At 37.8% G+C, this 22,066-nt stretch overlaps 1 protein-coding gene across 6 annotated transcripts in view; it reads right to left on the bottom strand.

The window, feature by feature from the left end:
• FARS2 (phenylalanyl-tRNA synthetase 2, mitochondrial) overlaps positions 1-22,066 on the bottom strand; it is a 227,042-nt gene that overhangs the window by 91,087 nt on the left and 113,889 nt on the right. For all 6 annotated transcript variants that reach the window (XM_056483598.1, XM_056483596.1, XM_056483600.1 and 3 more), the window contains one exon: positions 2,446-2,606. In XM_056483598.1, the coding sequence (XP_056339573.1) occupies positions 2,446-2,606 (161 nt within the window). The remainder of the gene's footprint in view (positions 1-2,445; positions 2,607-22,066) is intronic.

Below are 22,066 nucleotides of genomic sequence, written 5' to 3'. Positions count from 1 at the left end.
GGGGGAGTACCCAAAGGTTGAGAGGTCTCTTTCAGTTAAGCACATAAAGGATGGACATTTACCTGGACCTCCTGAGCCACAGGATTCAATTTCTGTCATGAAAATCTCTCAAAACACTAGGTCTATCTTTGTTCAGTTCAGTCAGGCTGAAAAAGTACTGCCTGGCCTTGCATGCAGAAAATCTGACACTTTTAAAATATCCACTGAGATTTCTTAAACATCAACACTAGAAGACAGGCTAAAAATTTTCTTTCAAATATCATATGAATAAACCATGTGATTCATTAATTATGACTCTTTAGCAAGTAGACAGGAACAGAAGGTCTGCTAATTTGGTTTTACAGCATACCTGAAAAATAACATAGAACAGAAGAAAAAAATGGAGATCTTATGGTAGCACCAAAAAGTATTTCACAGTATTTTCATTTGAAGGGTTATTAACCCTTTAAAGAGCAATGCCAGTACATACAAGAAGTATTTATAGCACAGAGATCAAAAAAACTTAATGTAAAATATCAGATGAAAGCTGGGTATAGACTTGCTTGCAATCAAAAACCCAAGCCTGCCTCTCTTCTTTTGTATTCAGATACAGAATTGAAAAATGTAAACTAAGAGCTGGGGAGATTTACCACAACTGAAAATGAAACTCCAAGTCCAGAAGGTGATGTATGTATTAAAAGGAAAAGGGGGAAAAGTGAAAAAAAAAAAGGGAAAAAATAAAAGAGAAATTATAATTAAGAAGTCTCTAAGCAGTTCTACATACCAGACAAAAAAATCTGTTTCTAAAACATTTGCCACACCCTTTCTATAGAAGAAAGAACCAAAACTAAGGCTATCAAACAGCACCAATTTTTTGAAAAAAGCACTTCTAGCTTCCTAGAAACCTGTATTTCGCTCTGAGCTTATCCACAGTAACCTGTGCCTTTGACATCTTCAAATTGCTTCACTACACCTAACTTACTGAAACTGAACATAAAAACTACATGCAACTTAGAGAAGCCAGACACCCAGCCCTCTCTTTGACTCACCTTCATCACCAGTCCATAGCATTCCCACAGTCTGGGCCTTTCCCCAACAGCCCAATCTACTGCTAATAGCAGTTGGAAGCTTGGATCCACCATTTTAAAGCAAGCAAGAAACCTCATCTCAGCTCCATCAGATTGCAATCCATAAACCAAGCCACAAGCTTAGGAGCAAAGCCAATCAGAAAAATAGGCTGAAAAGGAGACTTGAGCATTTTTTATTGAAAAGAACAACAAATATTCTGTAGGAGATCAAGGAAACCTACAAGCAGATACACCTTCAGGAACAATGGCAAAAACCTGTCTTTCTGTAAGATAAATAACTACAAGCTGAATGCACTACTGCAGTTATTACCAAACAAACAAATTAAAAAAACCTAATGAACCAAATAAAAAATAATCCCCAAACCCCTACCCACCAAAAAAGCTAAAACTATCCCCCAAACTTATCTCAAACAATATTTTGATGCTGCCAAACAAGATAGGCAAGAATTGCCATGAATTAAAAACAAATGGATGGATGCTGCTACTGATGTGGAGACTACTCAAATGTCATCTATCACTGTTGATTTCCTCTTTAATAATTACAATTCTTAAAAAAAAACATAATCAAACTGTACACAAAGAAACCAAACAAAATGGTAAAAGGCAGCTTCAAAAAGTATTTTACTGCTTTAGAGTCAAGCATCTATGTCAGCTCAACTCCCCCAAAGACCAGCTGACACCACCTGACTTGAACCTCCCCATGCTCCTGCTGAAGAGTATTATGGAAGCAGCATTTCCACTCAATCCAGTCATGCCTGATTGCTTTGTAAGTACAAAAAGCAAGACTAGGCTGTGAACTACAAAAATCACCTCAGCAGAGGAGTTACAAAACAAATACGAGCTGAGCCTGCACCCTCCCCTGCAAGAGCCAGGAGGAAAGAGCTGACATTCAAGATGGCAAGGCACATCCACAAAGAATTTGCCAGAGGTTAACACTGCAACTCACATTGACATCAATTACTGTAGAGTGAAAACAATGGGAAGAATTGAGAATGTGTTATGATCTTTGAATGCTTTGCATCAAACACATATTTATAATGAAACAGAATAATGGACACAACTCAAGGACATAACCAAACCATAACATAACCAAACCACAGGCCTAAATCAATCACTATTCTGGATATATTTAAAATTCAAGTAAGTGCTTAAGCATTACTAAGAACAGGGATGGTGACTGGGTATCAGCAGAAACTTACGACATTATCTGGTTAAAAAAGATGTTATTATCAAAAGCTGGATTTTACTGAAGTACATCAGAGAATCATGATAGCTGTTGCTTTAAAACCTAATCTTTTAATGACACAGAATTTTAATTATGTTCACTAGCAATGCACATATATCACAGTACATTATTATCATATATATGGTTTTTTACCTGGAACTTTATTTTTTGCCAAATGTGAGGCCCAATAAATTGTTTCAAGAAGCGTTCATCTTCACTCCAGAACAGTCGGATGTCAGGGATATCGTACAGGATCATGGCCAGCCTCTCCAAACCCAAGCCAAAAGCCCAGCCAATTTTATCCTGAGCACCAGCTGCAATACACAAACAACATAAAAATTCAAGAGCTGAAATTCACAACATAGAAAATTACTGATGAAATGTTCACCTATTTATTAAGAGGAAATAAAAAAAAAGGTGAAATGGCAAAGCAGAAAATCTTACAAGTAACTGCCAAGTGAATGATCTAAAGGCTATAGGACAGATACTACTTAAATCAAAAACTGTAGCAAGACTGAGCATGTCACTGAGTCCAGGAACCAAAACTGGCAATAAAACAAAGCCACAGCCTTGAAAATGTGTGTCCAAAGTTTCAGAAAGGCTTGAGAAATGCTGCATAATGCTATACATCACTACCCTTTACTATGCTTAGAGCTGAGCATTTCCTCACTTGACTCCGCTGTGTTTTATAAGACACATAAACATGAATTCCCTGTTCAGGGTATTTTTGTTGGTCTGACAGACCAAGTCAAGCCTATAGAACATCAGCATCATTACCAACATTTCAAAAGACTGTAATTGTCTCTTTTGAGGCTTCTGGAAGAAACAGAGCAATGGGATGTGAGGCACTGTTGCATTAGCATCACACCTCCAACCAGGGAAATCCTGAGCTGCTGTTCCTGGGAAAAGCCACTGCTCTCTCATAAACAAGTCTTTTTTATGCAGCACTAAATATAAAAAGACAAGAATATTTAATACAGAAAAGCTGTACAGATATTAATGATGCAAGATTTCTGTCAGGAAAGTAAATATTCATACCTTCCTTCATTTACAGGGCAGGAGCACTGATTATTCAAACAGGAATCTTTTCAACACAAGAAACTAAGTCTATGTTTAGCCATCATCCTCCTGATTTTGAAATAAGCTGAGAACTCAGAAGCTCTGGCAAAGGCTCAGAGCTTTTAAAAACTTAAACAAATGCCTAAACAAAAACACATGCTGAAAGGATGTGTGCATGTGTGACAGACTTGACTCCACACCATCAGCACTTGCAGTGTGCTCCTGAGCCACACAACATCACTGCACACCTCACAGCTATGCACCAGGGCCACAGCAGCTCCACCAGTATCAGTTTAAACTAAGGTTTTGGAAACTTTGAACTCAGCAACTTTCCCATCTTCATGCAGGAGGCTGGAAGCACAAGTCCTCTTTCTGACCCTTGTCTCTGCTATCAGAAAGGAAACTGCTCCCTTTACTTGGGCACTGTTGACAGACATCCTGAGTTATCCTGTTGTGCTCAGTGCTGAGACTAAACAGGCCTGAGTTCTGTTCAGATAGAGGGAGGCATACCAAGCTTGGCAAAAGAAACACACTCACTGCTTCAATTCCATTAATGCACTTGAACCTGCCTATTTTTCTGGAATAACAGGTCCTCAGCAGAACCCCTCTGTGTCTCACTTGCTGCGTCAGCAGTATTGCACTGCCACAGGAGTTACATCAACTTGCAAGAGTACTTCATAGAGGTGTCAGGAAATTCTGCCTGTGCTCAAGGCAAGATTTTGCACTTTCTGATATTTGAAAGCAGACAGTTCATCAACTGAACTGTGAAAATCCTAGGAAACAGAGGACTGGGTGTGAACTCAGAAGGTAATTCATGGCAGAGCTGCTCGAAACAGTGCTTAGACCAACCAGCAGACTGAGCTAATCTGACTCTGGAAACCTACAATCCACATCACATTGCATGAAGACTGCACAACTTGCTTCTGTTGATTTTTAAAGCAGAGTGACTACAAAGAATGTATTGATATTTGTATTGGGGTGTGATTTTGAGCTTTGACTCTAAGCATAAACCATAAACTGTTTATCTTCCATGCTGAAAGTACTATTTCTCTCCATACACCAGTATATTAAAGTAATTGCATTTGTATGGCTGTGAAGAAGGGAAGATAATTCATTGCAATGGTGTTGCTTCTTCAAACTTCCAGCTTGCCTTTCCTAGATCAGCAACTCCTGCCTCAGTGACAGAGGTCCTATTCATTTCAGAAGTATCAGACCTTCACATACACATGGACATTTCTGTAGACCAACCCGGTAAAGTAAATCACCAGGAGAAATATCCATGAGGGTTCTGAATGGTCACTGCTTAATCTCAACAGAGGCATGCCAGATTAAGCATTAGCATTATTAATTCACAGATGCTCAATAAAGTATACATAATGGCGGTGATGATCCTCTTCCCCATATTAGTAATGATTACTGGTAGATCAGACAGAAAAAAGATAGGACAGAAGATAAGAACAGGTATATATTCTGATCAGCAGAGCTTTACATTTAAAACTTGGGCTTTCTAATATTTTTATATGAGAATGGTTTTCACTGTAATACCTTTCTTACTCATTGACATGCTATTAATTTCAACTCTGCAATGAATGCCTTGATTTCATATCAGCAACTTCTTTTCTGTTCTGGTTTTTTGGCTTGGTTTGTTGGGTTTTTTTTTTAGAAGGGCTGGGACACATCACAGGTTTTTTCACTCGTTGCAGACAAAGAAATTCCACTATCTGCCTAGCAGCTCAGAGCATTGTCATCTGAGCTATGATTAAACACCTATTCACCAAATTGAACTTGTCTTTTGGATGATCCTTGTACAATTATCAGCCTTCAAACCACAAACTTCTCAAATGTCCACAGTGAAAGCTGTATCAATGAAGAATTACCTCTAATCAGACAAAATAACTGAAAGAAAAAGAAAGATTCAGATTATTAAAATTCCTCCTCAAATCAGCACTAAAAAATCTCTGCACTCTGAATCTTCAGTTTTTTTGCCTCTGATCTCTTCTCCAACTTTCTGTTTTTAGAGCTCCAAGTCAATGCAGCATTGACTTAAGTCATTTGAACAACTACCCTGGGAGACTCAAGATTAATGCATGCTTCTAAACATATTTCTGACTGGAAATGATCAGGTGACTTAGAAATTAAATGAGCCAGTAATCATCCTGTTGAGTGAGGGAGCAAACCATAGCTTTCCCAACAGAAATACATGTTTAAATGCACCAAATTTTGGCAAGTATATGCAAAGAAGTGGATGTGAGTCAATAAGACAGGAAGAGTGAACACAAAACAGTGTCAAATGTGGCAAAAGGAAAACTCAGGTTCTTATGAGGAGACCTGGCCAAAGCAGCAGATTCCAGGGACCTGGTGGGGCAATCATAGCATCACTGCTTGAAATAACATAGCCCAACAGATAAAGCTTTCCTGAAATAAGAGCTTTCCCTAACTGGCCATCCAAGGTTTTTCCACTGCCAGGGTCCTGCTGCCTCACATGAAAAATTTGACTCCCCACCAGAAGAAAATTGCTGGAAGCTTTGCTTGTCAGGCAGCCAAAGATGAAGGAGGAAAGGATAAAACAGTTTGAGTGGCTTCCCACACTGGGGGCTAGGACAGCTCTAATCTGATGTCAGAGGGCTGCATCATTGCAGCTCTGTCTTATGGAGAAGCTCAAGAATCCTTATCTTCCTTGATAGTCATGTCTATTCATCCTATCATTCATCATATCTATTCATCATATCTATTCACCTTCGAGCCCAGGTGAATCAGACTACACGTAATGTAGACCAAGCAAGTCATTCTCCAAAAAGCAAGGTTAAATGAAAGTTAAATTTGCTCAGTAGGGATGGGAATCTTCCCAATTATTCACTAAGGCATAAATAATGACCTGCCAGAATTAATGGATTATATCACTCTGAATCCTGAGAAAAAAACACAGACACAAACACCCTCTCAAGGAGGGTGAGGCAAGACAGTCTGCTCTGTATGACAATTTTAAGCCATAATTTGCAACACAGTATTAGTAACAGGTTGACAAAGCTTTTTTGGTTTACATTCCAGTCATACATATTTTTATATCGATACCGGCTTTTATTTAAGAGTTTTTGCTACTTCTGTAAAACTGCCAATAAAGAAATCTTTCTTTCAATAGACCCTAAATTGGGTCTTCAAATTGTTATACTCAGCAGTTACTGAGAAGCAAAAGAAATAAAATTTTGATCTTGGATTGAGGCAAAATCATGAATACACAACAGCCTGCATACAAGGTGCTCTTCACAAAATGCAAAAAAATTAATACATCCAAAGTATGAGGAGCTGAAATCTGGGATGAGCTCCAGAAGCAAAGACCTGAATTTGATCTCCTTTCAGTCTAAACTATGAATGTTAATGGAGCCAGTTCTAGAACTAAAATGGTAGGAAGAGAGGTGAACAGATTCTCAAGGGCATACAGATTACACATCATGTTTTACAAAACAAATCAGCTTTAAACTGTATAGAAAGTAAGTTACAGGCATAATGAACATGCAGCTTGACACAAAACACCACAAATTCTGGAAACAAATGCCAAGGCCCAGATTTGAGTCCTATGTGATTAATGGAGAGCTCAGGAATCAGGCTTTGAAAAACACGTTCGGCAAAATAAATCTTTTTTATTTTAAATATTTAAATTTATTTAAATATATTTTAAATAAATTACTACTTTCTAGATACTAGGACTGCATCACCTATGTAACTGCCACAGCAATGGGGCAAACATGTTTACTTGGGCTAAAAATAAGCCATTTAAAATTATTTCCTTATTATTTCCATGAATTATTTCAGATAAAACTCCCATATGTTAGGAGTTAAAAGTTTTACATGGAAAAAAGTAATACTACAGCATCAGTCTAACAGAGAAGAGCTTCTGAAACTGCAAGGTCATGTGGCTGGGATGTTAAGCAACTGAGGCCAAAAAGCTTACCGTAATCTTCCCTGAACTCCTCTCCAGTGAAAGGAAAATTCAAAACCATTACAGTATTCTCTTTTAACTCAGTTAAATTGATGCATTCAGGCTCCTGTGTGCAACTCAGTTTAAATTACATCATAAAATGAGGACTTGGCATTCAGACTATGCATGCTAAGAAAGCCACTCTTCAAGGGCTCAAGAAAAGAAGTAAACATTCAATTATGCCCATTCTACAGAGAGAGAACTTATCTTTCTGAATCTCATGTGTGGAATAATTTTCTAACAATAAGAGTCACTTTGAGACCACAGCTATGTCTCCTGGGTCAGACTGATCTGTTCTGTTCTCCCCATTTAAAAACTAAGCAAAAGAACTTTAAAGGCTTTGAATAAGTTTTAATAAGCATGTTTATTTTTGTTCTATAACCAAAAGAGCTATGTATATACTAAAAGAACAGCCTGCTTATAAAATCTACCCAGGGAAGCCATCCACTTTCTTCTAATATGTAATTAACATTCATTCTATCATTTTACCAATATCTCAACAGGTCAAGTAGCTGAGAAAAAAACATTTCTGATAGGGAGAAATGGATGACCAGAGCAGAAGAGGACAGGAAAACTAGATTAGCAAGATGGGGAAGGAGTGAACCAAAGCAACAACTATTTTTTCCTACCTCCAACTGATACTTTTCATTTCTATTTTTTTAGTCTTTCTGTTTCTGAAGTTATGAATTTCTCAGTCCTCCTTCCTTGCTCCTTTCCATCGTCCTACTTTTGCCCAAGTCCATCTCTCTGATTTCTGCAAGCCCTCCTAAGCATTCCCAACAAAATCAATGACAAATCCACCATTAAACAGAATCTTACTTAAACCCTAGGATATTTTTTCAAAGTTCATAACCATACACTACAACAGCATTCTACCTTTCAACTTATGTACAATAAAGTACCTACTTAACTCCCAAGAGCAGTACAAGACATTAGTCATTAACTATAAATACTTTCATGGTATATGCTTTTCCTTTTCTCTGTATTTCAGCCTGCATAGCTGAACAAATGGCTTGCTTAGTTTTTGAGGTTTTTCCCTTAGCCCTGTCTCAAGGCTGAACATTTTCCATGGATAACAGTGCAATTTGCTGTCCTAATTTATGTCATAGAACAAAAAATTAATTGACTAATTCGGTCTTTTTCCCCTGGATCTGCCTGCAGGCTACAGTATTGCTCTTTTTGTTCTTTGCATGTAAAAGCAAACTTAAATTCCTTTCTCAGGAAAAGCTGGATTTTGAGAGTTTGGGCCTTTTAATATCTTCTAATATTGTTAAATCTCCCTAGACACTAGAGCCATGGAGATTTGAAAAAATAAATGCTATAAAGAAATACATGAGGGGCTCCCACTTGAGAGAAAGCCCAAGCCTACAACACAGTTCAGAAATTCAATTATGAATCTAATTTTTTCAGGGTGTAAGCACAGTCGGACAAATTCCCTTCACATACATTCATTGCCCCCAGATGCAACTTTCTTGGTAAAATTTCACCAAAGTTGACTGCCTAGTGTCTTACAAAATGGCCTTTTCTCACAGAATAACAGACAGAGCAAGGAACAAGAACACAAAGATCATCACAATGTGGGACAATCTTCACAAGATTAAGACATCCTCAAAAGATACAGAGGTAGCAGTTTATCTATCATAGCACAGGACCCTGTTCAGCATGTTTGATATTCCTGTTCAAGAATCAGAACAGCCAGAACATCTGTATATAAAAAGGTTAAAAAATATGTTCAGCTGACAGCTACACACTGCCATGATTATTCCAAAAGCTTGACACTGCACAATAAATTCAATTTCCACAGGCAGGGACTGATACCACATTTTGTTTTTCTACAGCATGTACCATAAAAGAAGCCTAGAGCTTATGACTGGGGTTCCTTGGCTTTGCAATATATAAAAATAATAGACAGATAAGGTTTATGATTTAGCTCCTCTGCCACAAACTCATTCTTGGGAAGAAAGTCATGAAAAGCCTTATGATCACTTAGGCATCACTTGCCTTATAACTGGAGTTGGGACAATAATCCTTCCTTTCTAGAATGATTTAGGTAAGACACATAATAAATGTAAAACATTGAATTTCAAAATCTTTCTGTCAATAGTTCTTCAGTATTTTGATGGTAAAGCTGAAAGAAGATTTCATACTGAAGTACAGCATTTACAGTCCAACTTCAATGAACTCCATTGAATTCCACCACATGTGTTTTGTTTCAGCTCTGACAGGGTTCTGTGTACACCACATAAAAGGTCCAGGTGTATTTAAATGTATTGTCACATAGCACAGAATTGAAAAATTTTGTCCAGAAGCACTACTCCCAGTTTTCCTTTCTTCTAACCAGAGAACTACTCCATCAGCTCTATGCTATAACAGCTTGGAGGACATTTCTTTCTTTTGCTGACAAAGGGCTCTTCAAAGAGTGTCTTCCCAGCCCACACCTACTCTTTGATCTCCCATCTTAAAAAATGTGACCATTGCATGTTCTTGGACAAATATTTTCTGTCAATAGGTTTCATGCCATTAAAGACATAGATGGGATTTAAACATGTAATTATGGGCATTAGCAAATGGGATTTGAAGACAATGTCACAAAGATCCTCTTGCATTTCTCTCTGTATTGCTCCTGACCTCCAGTGTTTCCAGATGGCATTTGTCAAACCTGAACACCTGCAAATACCTTTATCTCCACTTGAAACACAGCTATGAATGCTTAACTAGTCTTCTGGTACATTTTGCACACAGACATGCATAAAAGGGAAAGTATACAGCTGTAGCACAGACAGACACCTCAGGAGACTCAATTCTGTGCCTGAGGATAAGACAGAGCCATGACTGCTCTTCCTCCTCAGCCTAAAACCTCTTGATTCCTCTCATCTTCATGTTCCCAGGAGCACTCAGGTGGAGCAAAACCTGAACTTACAAATTAGTTTCTTTAGCTTGTAGTGCACTGCTTGACTTCTGTGAAGCAACAACCCTTTGAAATGCATCACCAGGTAATGGACTTGAGCTGTGCCTAACCGTACACCTGCTCAGTGGCACTGTGGAATGGCACTGCCATGTACAGAGCTCTTCTGGGACAAAAACTGAAGGGTTTCACTCAAAAGAGTTCTCCCTCCTACTCAGTTAATGTTTTGAAGTTGCACCTGGTCATTAACATTTTGGTAGCTATTAATATATTCTCACGGGATTTGGGGAGGCTTCCAAGCAGATGCAGAGGAATTTGCAAGAAGATGCTGAGAAGCAGCATAATTCTGAGCAATACTGGTGGCTACTTAACCATTACACATTGCAAAGTATCTGCTCTAAACCAGATCCTTCAGTCATACTGTAAATAGGGAGAGAATACCACAAATAATTATTCACTCTATCAAAAGAAATGTAGAGATAAACACTTAACTTTTAGACATGTTAATCGGATTAGATGAATTTGACCCTATGTATCCATTTCAGCTTCAAGTTTTACTATGAAACAAGCATCACTGTATAATTACAAGGAAAAGAACAAAAATCTTTCATTTCAGAGCAATCACCTCGTGTTAATATCTCTCTTAGACTTCTCTCTCAGATTTCTTTTAATTAGTTTCCTCATTTTTAGCAACCTTTTTCATGATTTCAGTACTCATATGACACAAATGCAATGGAAATTGTTTCAAGTACTCCCCTGTCCTTATATCCCTCTTCCTGCACTGCACAAAGTGTATACAGCCACATTTAAAAAAAAAAAAAAAAAAAAAAAAAAACAATTATAACACATTTAATTTATTTCAAATCATTTTATTATTCAGTAATACTAGAGGACCACAGCCAAACTTCCATGCTTTTCTTGCTTATGAGAAGAGCATTTAAGTTAGAGACTATCTCTAAAATCAAGCCACTATCTCCATATGAAGTTGGTGACATAAAATGTTTAAGATTAAGTAATTGCTCCTTAAAGTTCAAAGTAACTATTTTCCATTTACTTTCTGATTTGTACAAAATTCACGAGTTCTGGCAGCAGTACTTTTTCTTCTCTGAAGTACAATGATTTTGTTAAAAGTGACATAAATTGTATTAAAATCTGGCATTAAGTGGTTGAAGGAGCTTCACACAATACAATATTACCAGCTATTGGAGATGAAAGAAATGTAACATTGTAAAGTCCCACCTAAACTATATAAGAGAACCTTAGGAAAAGACAGAAGAAAAGGTTTTGCTTGAAGTCCTTGAAATAATTTGTGGAAGTAGCTTCTTGCTTACTCTTGCCATGCAGTTAATAAGGCATGTAAAAGATGATGGAAACAGATACACAAGTGAGGGATGGGTTGCAGGATGACTCTGCAACTACCCTCTGCCTAGGTATATGTACTCTGTAGAACAGTTTACACCATTACACAGGGGCCAACAGCACAAAACTGACCAGCCTCATTTACCTGTGAACAAGGAAGGATTTTCCTTAGAAAAGATTCAGAAAAGACAAAGACTGCCACATACAGCAGTCAATCTTTCACAGCTCTTTGGAAAAAAACCCCATGTTTCTCCCACTATGCTCATATAAATTCTCAATTTTGTCTAATATTTTGTATATGTAATATAGGTATGTACAAACAGAATTACTCTACAATACTTGTAATTATGTTACACTGATGACTCATAAGAATGTGATGATATACAACAGAATACTACAATTTTTCAGTTTTCAATTTAAAACATCCAGAAAATGGCCCACAAAAGTGAGCCTTAACACAACACTTGGTGTTTCAATGAAACATTCAGATATTCTGAAACCCTAGAATTAAGGTTGCCTGAGGAACACTAAAATGCTCTCATCTTAGCAATACATTACAAAGCTGTCTGCAGTGAGACAAACAAGTATCAATCTTTCCATGAGAGTTTGCTCTGTTGAGCACAGGGAAGAGACAACAGTTAATGGCTCCTGCTTGCACTCCTTGTGTTGCTGAACACGTACCCCAAGTGCTTCTTGCACTGAGCAACACTCAAGCCCAGCTCTGAAGACACATTCCTTCTTTTATGAGCTTCCCAATGAAGCATTCAGTTCCACAATATTTAAATGTTTGAAAAATATTAGACTTTTTTTTTTTCCTCTGCAGGTCTTTGGGCAAGTATTAGTGCCTCCTGTATTGAAGCTGGAATGTGGGCACTTTAAGATCAAAGCATCCATTAATTTTGCTCCCAATCTGACATACCTGGGGCCTGATGCTTCTGAGCACCAAGGATGTCATGGGGTTTTAATGTGTTCAAAGCACAGCTCCCTATTCTCCAGCTACTGCTGTGAGCACTTGGCACTTCTGCAAATCAGATCCCATGGTCTCAAGTCAGGCACTGGGATAACAAAAAGCACACAGTGAGTGGCCACATGCAAAAAATTCAAGTTCAAAGATGTTGCTACACTCAACTAGGAACTTTTTTCCTCAGAAAGGAAGAGATGTCAGAGCAGCACTCAAGGGCACAGACTGCTCTTTCCTGCTGTCATTAAAGGCACCCATTTCATGCTTTCCAACTACTGCCTTAGTGAGGCAGATGCTTGTAAGAGCAGTATCCTCCACCAAAGCAGTTCCAATTCATCCACAGAGGAATGATTATCGTGGAAACTGAATCAGATAATGGTTCTCCACAGCAGAAGAAGCAAACTCGGCAATGGCCTTTGCTTTCTAAAACACTCCTAAGCTCCCCTTGCCCTGTTCCACCCAGGATGCTGTAGGATGATGAAGGTTGCTCTCTCTGTCTCCTCAGGACACAGCACAAAAGTCTCAAGGGAGCAAGTCTTCTGTGTCCTGGGAAAGTGTCAATGGATGCCCACTGCCCTGGATTGAACTGTGGAGAGCCTCACTCAGCCACATCCACCCCATGGTGAACACTGGATGAGTTCAGCTGACAGCAGATCATGGACCAGAGAGCCCACACTGCAAGTCTGCAGAGAAAACCAGGGCAAAACAAATTCCTTTGTGTTTGAACGTGTTTGAACCCTCCACTCCAGCAGTGTTCTGCTTTACCCACTCTCTCAGAAAGACAGTGCTATTTACTGAACACAGACACACACTTCTTGTATGCCTTTCTGCCTTCCCTCCAAAAAACAGTCTCCTTCAATGAGCACACAAACCTGCAAATAAGGTGGACTAAAGATATTAGATTGACTAGAAGTTGACTCAAAACTACAGCAGTATATAATCTGAAGCCCACTGAAGTCAACAGAAAAAAAACCCAAACATGCAGACCTCAGTACAGTTTCTTCCTCACCAAATATCACCTCATCCCACGCACAGAGCAGGGGTGTGGAGGACAGACCACTGCCTCTATCCCACTGTCTCAGCAGGGATGGAGAGATGTGCCCAAGTGTGTTTTCTGTCTGTGTCACTATCACAGCAACTCAGTGGGAAAGATCCGACCTTCTTTCAGTGAGTTTTGTGTCTTCCTTGTGGACTATATAAATGGAAATACTCTGATAAGCACAAAATGCTCTGATAAGAACAAAAATGGAAGGATATTGCTTTGATTAGATGGTATTTTAATTCACTGCTAAAATACTTAAATGGATTGTCAGAGAAGGCTATTTATTGGCTTTTCTTTCTGGAATATAAGAAGAATAATTTCTCTTGCTCATTTGAAGAACTGAAATTAAAGGCCCCTCATTAAAAAGATTCCTTTCTCTAAAAAAGTCAGTAGTTCTCTAGATAATATTCCTTTTTCTCAATTGGTAATTAATCTCTTGTTATGCACTGAAGTTAGTTTTGTAAAGGTAGTGCACCACTGACACCTAAAGAAATGAATGATAAAGGAAATGTTAGACTCTCTAAATCTATAATAGTTATGTAATGACAATTAATGAAATAGTATTTTCTATTGGAGTCTTTTTTTAAGCATTAGATAAAGGGGATGCTGTTCTTTAAAGATTAACTTGCTTTACCAAATTGTGTCTTTTATAGCTATCAGAAATATAATTAAAAGAATAATCTTTGTACAAAACAAACATACAGATAGTATTTAATTATATCTTTTTTCTTGTCAGCATGAAAAGTGACAGTAATTGCTATAGAAACTCATAACTGGTCTGGTAATTTTTGCCCTGCACTCATGTAGAGAAGCCCACCTTGAAAATCAGTCCCACTTGTCAATAGAGGAGAATCTGAAATAAATTAACATTTAGATTTACAGGACAGCTACTAATTGGGTTGTTACTTTGTCACTGTGTAAATTTTCAGTGACCTTTCTAAAAAGAAAGAACAAGTCAATAGAAACTGTTTCTTCCTGACTTTCTCCACCCCCATTTTAATTTTTTTTTTTATTTAACAGCCATCTGGAGTTTCTTAATCCCTTTGCAGAAATATATAGTTTCTTTTTTATTTTAACTTTTTTTAAAGTAGAAAGAATATGCTAGGCAGTTTGATTTTTTTTTTTTTTTTTTTTTTTTTTTTTTGTTTTTGGGGCTTTTTTTTTTTGTATTTTGCATTTTACTTTAATGGAGGTTTTCTAAGTTTTTTATCTCAGCTACCATATTTACAGCAAATAACATTGAGTTTTCCAGCACAAAGCAGCCTTAGGTCCCTCCTCACTCTCTCCCTTGCTCAGGAAATGGAAAAAGAAAAAGCAACAAAACAAAAACACAGAGGGGTCACCTTTCAGCAGCTGATGCACATTTGTACATCTTGTAAAGAAATATCTGAACACATAATCAGTTTACCTACAAATACCCACTGAAATTTACTGAATAACATCTTTTCTAAATATAAGTTATATCAGCATAGCTGTGGATAAAGACTAAATCAGCTCAAATCCTATTACTCACTCTGTACTCTACCACCACGGACTCTGACCCTTCCCTCTGCTGGGCAAGGATCTTGCTAATATTAAAGGCAATGGAAACCCACAGCTGCTTTAAAAAGTGGCACGACCAGCTCTAGGAATCCACTGCCTCTCTCCTGAAAGCAAAACTGGTTGCACATGCAGGCAGCACAGGAAGCAAACAGGAGGAATTAGAAGTCAGAGTGCAGTTCCAGAGCCAGGGGCAGCGATTCCTGATCTCTGTGGCACATACCATCTGCTAATGGGCCATCTTTAAGACTAGGTGGGGACAATCATCTTTATCTTTTCCACAACCCATCCTCCTTCCAGGAAGATATCATCTGCTGCTGGCCCATTCAGTCCCACTGTATGACTAATAAAATTACATCATCCCACTGGGAGATGCTCCAGCCAGGGGGAGGAGCCAAGCCTTTCCTACCTAGATAAAAACTGAGATTTTGGACAGCAAGTTATCCCTTCTTTTCACTGGATTCCAGAGGAAAGCTGGACCCTTCCACATCATCTCTGGACCTTCAGAGGAAAACAGCATCTTTCTACAGTGATTCAGCATGACTGAACAAAGGCCAGGGCAAACTGTTCTGTCTGGACTTGTGCTGAGCAGGGGGCTGGACCACAGAGCTCAGGAGGTCCCCTCCGACACACAAGATTCTGTGAGGATAGCTTTGTGTGTGCACTCATAACTCTTTATGGGAAAATCAGGCTCAGCCTTTGCTTAGGAGGAACTTTCAGGCAGGAGAAAGTCCAAAATACTAACCTCAACAGAAAAATTCATACATAGAAATTACACACTATTCAAGTGGGCTTCAAAATAAAAGTACCCTGCAAGATTGTATCATAATATTAAAAAAATAAATTAAAAAAAAATTAAAAAATAAAAAAAAAAAAATTTAAAACATAACGGAGGCTAAACATGGCAGTGCAATTTTCTTTCTCAATAATTACATTTTAAACAAACACACCCCAAAGTCATTTACATGCAAACCCCCTGCCAATTCTTTCTGCAGTGAATGGTTAAGCACATCATTTGGGTTTTTTAAATGGCAACATCCTTCAAGCAGCACCTTTGGCTTACCTTCCTCATGAAACCACACTCAGAAGAACTTCTATAAATGTCACTTGTTATTTATGGAGCACTTCATCATTTCAAGGCAAAGTGGACAAACAAGTTAATATTTAACACAGCTCTTGGGGTTATGGCAGCATTTCACAGATGAGAAAGAGAAGGGCTGCAAAATCTCTTTTAAGGAAAGCTGATTTTGGGTGTCCATTCCTGGGCTTCTGGGGACTGTGAGACCTAACAAGTTTCTGCCATACAGGTTATGCAAACTGTCCAGTTACTTATGATACATTCAAAGAACTCTTAGACTTAAAATCCACTACTTAATAGGATTTTTTTTTTCTTTAAATGAAAACAAAACTCCACTCAGGAACTCACATGTTCCTTTATTGTAGAATATTGCAGTGGGATCTTTACAGTCAAGATTTTAGGGGTTCCCACAAGTTACTAAAGATGCCATATGTCCAATTACACAAGACACTGAATTCTGCAAAGGATCAGCTAATGTGGTAAACTTCTGAGCTTCACATCCTGTAAAATTTATGTAGTTCCTGAAAACAATGTTAAACAGTAATTTTTGCCTTCTTTCTTCAGATCTTTTGAAATAATTATTTAGATTTTACTTTAATGTTTTGGAAAGTGGAAACTTGTGCCAAGAATACAATACTTCCTACCACAATCCTCATATAAATCGCTCAAATTAAGTAGATCATGATGAAAACAAGCAAATCTTTAATTGAAATTAAATTTACTAAATACTAGAAATTACCAAATCAACACACAGGTACATAAAACCATCTAGACCAAAGGGGATTACATGCTGCAACTCCTCCATTACTAGTAAGGGATTGGAAAATTGATAATGCAAAGCAGAAAACTCCCCTGGAAGGCAACCTCACCATCTGGCTTATCTCAAACCCAAAGGGAATTAAACAATAAAAGATAATAATTTTCCAGCAGTGATGGAGCAGTGCAGAGTGGGGAACAAGAACCAGGCACAGCTGAGAGACTAATGTTTATGAAGCATTTTTCTAACACAGTTCTTTATGTCTTCTAGAAACATTAAGCCTTAGGGAAGTGCTACAACTAACACTGTCTTATAAATGATGAAATTTGAAGTATACTAGTCATTTGCTCAAAGAAACCAAGTGACCAATTAACTAAGTGAACAACACAGTTCAGAATTATTCATTTCTAGAACTGATGTCAGAATCACAAAAATACACTTAAACAGAAATTTCTGTACTCCACCCCAACTCTGTGAAGCTTTTGAACTTCCAAATGTATTAAATTCCACAAGGTGATGCTGTGTTAACAGAATCTTAATTATACAGTTTTAAATCACTTCATCTAATCAATAACCTACTAATACTGTTTTTGAGGAATTTTCTATGACAAACTGAAAACAGGCAAGACTCCAGAATTTGCATTTAAAATTCCTAAACAGTCCATTTTATCAGAAAAGACTATAAACTTCCTTACTAATCTCAAGATTGGACATGCATTGAAAAGCTACACTTAAAAAAAATTAAGACTGCAAATGTGCAGTACACTGTCTGTGTGGGACAATAAGCATCATCAGGTTTTGTCTTATCAGCAAACTGTGAAGCATTCCTGGTTAAAAGGAAGATATGGAATATTTGGTTACCACATTTCTCTACTGTAAGTTTTCCCCCCGTTTTTCTCTGATACAAATGTTACTGGCCATGAGACAGAACAATGAGATCAAGCACTCCTCAGCTGGAGCACAAAACTTAATAACCTTCCTTTCATTATGTCTTTTTGATTAACATACTTTTAAAATATGCATATCTCTAAGAATGCAAGCCACAAAATCCTATAAAATTCTTATAATTGCTCAGGTATGACTTAAGATTAAATTATTATAAACACAACAGAATGATCAGAATTTCATTTGTACTTGTCAGTGTCTAAGATATATTGCTCATGAGTTTCACATAATTGTAAGAGGTTTTTAGCTTCTGAGCAGCCTCCATCATGACTGCCTGCTTTCCTGAACAATTTAGAATACAACCTTTAGAACCTTTAGAATACAACCAGATTAATCAGTGTCCCTGTAAAATTATCACATGAAGTTTGCATATATGTAAGCATAATCTTTCTTTCTACAAAATATATATAATTGCCCCAAGTCAGGTAAGATGGGATAGGCTCTAAGACACAGTGATCCTTAGATAAATATAAATTCCTTCCTACTTTTTGTTGTCACAACAGAAACATAAGCTCTTCTGCAAAACACCAAGAAAGAATCACCACTACCAGCAGATTTTGTTACGTATTTATTTTGAATTCTCAAAAATCAAATTAAATAAATAGAGCTTGCCTATGCAGAAATGCATTCAGATATTACAACTAATATGTGTTTTTCATAGGTAAAAAAAAAAAAAAAAAAAGCTGTAGAAAAGTATAAATCCTCATTTTGGATTTAAAATAAATCCTCTACCTATGTATGCAACCTAGAATCAAAATTATTAAGCTTACAGATTCATGTAAAGAAGCTCTACTCTGAAACAGGCTTGCAGGCTTTACGTGCAATTGGCCAGAACTGGAACAAGCATGAAGGGCAGAACAAAAGATCCCCAAGCACAAGAGCACAAGATGGAAAGCAGAAGAAGAGGTAAAAAGGAGCAAAAACACCAACCCACATTTGCACAGACTGGACTGCATAACAAGCTCAGCTGGTGTGAATTAGTATAAAAGCCCCTCCAACATCAGTGAAGCTGTGCCAATTCAGACCAGATGAGATCTAAGCTGTCACTAGCCAAATGGCAAAAGAAGAAAGAATCAGCCCAGTTCTTCATTATTTCAAAATATACCACTGGCTTCACTGCTACTGTTCCTTGTTTCCTTCAGCATAAGTAGGAGAAGAATCAGAAATATTGTATTTCACAGGTCTGCATATAAACATCTACTGACTGCACAACCAGTTAAGTTATCCAACAGTATCCTGTAACAACACTTCTGATCAGATGAAATTCACCTTATTTCAGATTCACTAAAAGCACCAGAAAGCCAGGACAGAAAAAGAGCTGCAATTTTTGTTAGAAGCTCTATGATTGACGTTGGAAAATTTCACTCTTAAAGAAATTTTAAAAAAAAGTCCAAAGGTTGTAAACACATAGAGGAAACCAAGAAGAGCAAAACCAGGCCAGCATCAATGCCTTCTCCAATACGAGGAGATGAAAGAAAGTTTGGACCAGCATCTGCTCTTTGTTCCTTTCCAACTTCTTGACAGAGTCCAGCCATGACACAGTTCTGCACAGCTGACATTAACCTAATCACAGCACAGAAAGGAAGCTGAACTCAGCAAAATCACTGGTCTCATTGTTCATGCCTTGTTTTAGCTTTAGTCAAAATTTGCAGTACATTCAGACAATCGTCTCAGAAGAACAAAATTGCCCTTTTCTCTCTCTGTCTTGCTGACAGAGACTGCAAAGCTGTCTCTGTGGTACACAAAGGCTAAAAGTACCCAGGCCACCTCCTGAACAAGTTAATTCTGCTTCCTAGTCAGGTCAACAGGAAGCTCCAGAAAGAACAATTTATCCCACTTCTTTCTTGCTGAGGTAAACTAGCCAGTTCTGCTGCACCTAGTCTATAGCCAATATATACTGAGGATTTACTCATCTGCCAAGACTGCAGAACACATCTGCCTCTTCAGTGACCCAAAACCTGGCATGCCATTCCCCTGTCTTCTTCTATCACTAATCTCAAGATAAACTAATCACTACATCAGCTTTATTGAACCAGCATAAACTGGCAAACCTGCCAGCTATTATCACAGAATCACAATTCTGTACTGATCCTCACTGATTTTTTTACCTCAAAATTCACAGTCACACAGACATGCTATGATAGGAAAACTTCAGCATCTGCCTTTATCAGTCTCTCCTCCCTTTGAATCCACATAGTCAAAGAAAGGAAGGTGAATTTGCACAACTGCACTTCAAGTAATGCACAAAAATAGTTATGAAGATGTACTGCTGTCTGTCCTTAAATTGCTCTGCATTTTATGATCATGAAGACCACCAGAAAAACCAAAAAACTACCAGAGTGAAACATCGACAAAAATCTATATGCAAAACATCTCCCACTCCTTGCAGCCACCACTGAAAAGAACAGATGTTTTCACCTGCATTGTGACAATTGTGACACCTACTCTGGACAAAAAGGAACACAGTACTGGGAGGTGATTAGAGGAAAAAAGTACTGTGTTGCAAGAAGACTGCCGACAATATCTATTTTGATACTCTTTGACTGAGCCAAGAAATATACACTTGGATCCTCAATACCACTATGGGGCTCTTCTAAGTATTTTCCATGGTTGATACACTTGCTTTGTAACACCTCTATAAATTTGATTCAATAATAAAAAATAAGACAAGTGTAAATCATCAATAAAGATTTAAAAGGATCCCAAAAGCTTACACTGGTCTCTTAAGGTAGCATAAGTGTAGGTTTCACTGGTGAAATAAAGGCACAAGGCTATCACTCATGTTGTTAAATGGTGCTTGTCAAAAAAAAGCCAGGTCTGATTATTTCAACAATAGCAGCCAAATCCATCTGGTGCTCAGTGACCATCCAGAAATCACTTACAAGCTTCAAAGGACTGAGTTACTATTGCACATTCTCCAGATATATACACAAAATCATTACTAATCAATTTTTATTTTGTAAGAAGTTTTCTTTGGCCTTCTAACCTTAAAGCTCAGCTGAGTGACAACAAGGGTTTGTGGATTAATTCAGAGCAAAATGATGCTAGGGTGTACTTCTGAAGCAAACAGTAAACACTCTGGACCCACAGCTATCTTAGTTCTAATTCTGTGAGATTTGATTCTACTGTTCAATAAAGTGTCTTTACCAGGTGTGCTTTTGGGGGAGCACAGACAGAACAAAAAGTAGCTGCACATCATAGAAACTCTGGTTTTGTAAGGCTGATGGTTTCAAAATTCAGCAAATGTTTACTTTTGGACATAAGCTCAGCTTCAGTCCTGCAACCAGAAGTGCCCAGCAACTGGGCATCACTGAAACCGATGATGGTCTGAGAATGGTGTAACTGCAGAGACCTTGCAGAAGCAAGACCACAATGATTATTATTATCACGCTCAACAGCAGAGCTGATCACAGTGGAACATACAAATATCAAAGCACCAAAGGAAAGAATTCCCTGAAAAACCTCTTGAGACTGTCTAGTTCAATGGCCCTGGTTCAAGCTTGGCCATGTAGAGCTGCCTGCTCAGAACTGGGTCCAATTGGGTTTTGGTATCTTTATGAAAGACTTCAACAGCAGTCAAAAGAAAAGTATTACTCTACACAACTCTCAACTGCTCTTCCATATCATCACAAAGAAGAGACAAAAATATTTTTAATCCATCTGTCCTCACAAAATAGGCACAAACTGAAGTTTCAAAGGAATAAACATCTGTTTTGCATGGGGTAGATGGAGAAAAAACACAAGAACAAACATGCAGATAACTTAAGTCCACAGATTTGTAAGAGACCATGATAAATGCGTGTTGGTTATTTCTTTAATACATCCGGAATGTATTTCCTCATTTATGCAAGAGGATGATATTGGGTTTTTTCCGCTCAAAGAAAGATCCTCCACTGGGACTCATAAAGGCAGTAATATTTTAGGAAGCTACTATTACACTAAGAATAGTTGAGATTGTCTTGCATTTTCTTGTTCACAGCTTTATAATTAACAAAGTAAAAATGTAGGCTGTTATGTTTGATGGAAGTTTCCCTGGAGAGATCAAATAATCTACAGTAGCAACAGCTTTCTCTAATTCTGAATATAATTATAGGAGTGAGTTTATTTTTATGGTGTAAACAGCCATAGTTAAGTAGATGGGTCTCAGTGATTG

Source organism: Oenanthe melanoleuca, chromosome 2 (genome assembly GCF_029582105.1).
Source record: "Oenanthe melanoleuca isolate GR-GAL-2019-014 chromosome 2, OMel1.0, whole genome shotgun sequence".
NCBI classification, from domain to species: Eukaryota; Metazoa; Chordata; class Aves; order Passeriformes; family Muscicapidae; genus Oenanthe; species Oenanthe melanoleuca.
The sequence above is the reverse complement of the archived record's forward strand: the minus strand, read 5'-3'. Positions and strand labels throughout refer to the sequence as shown.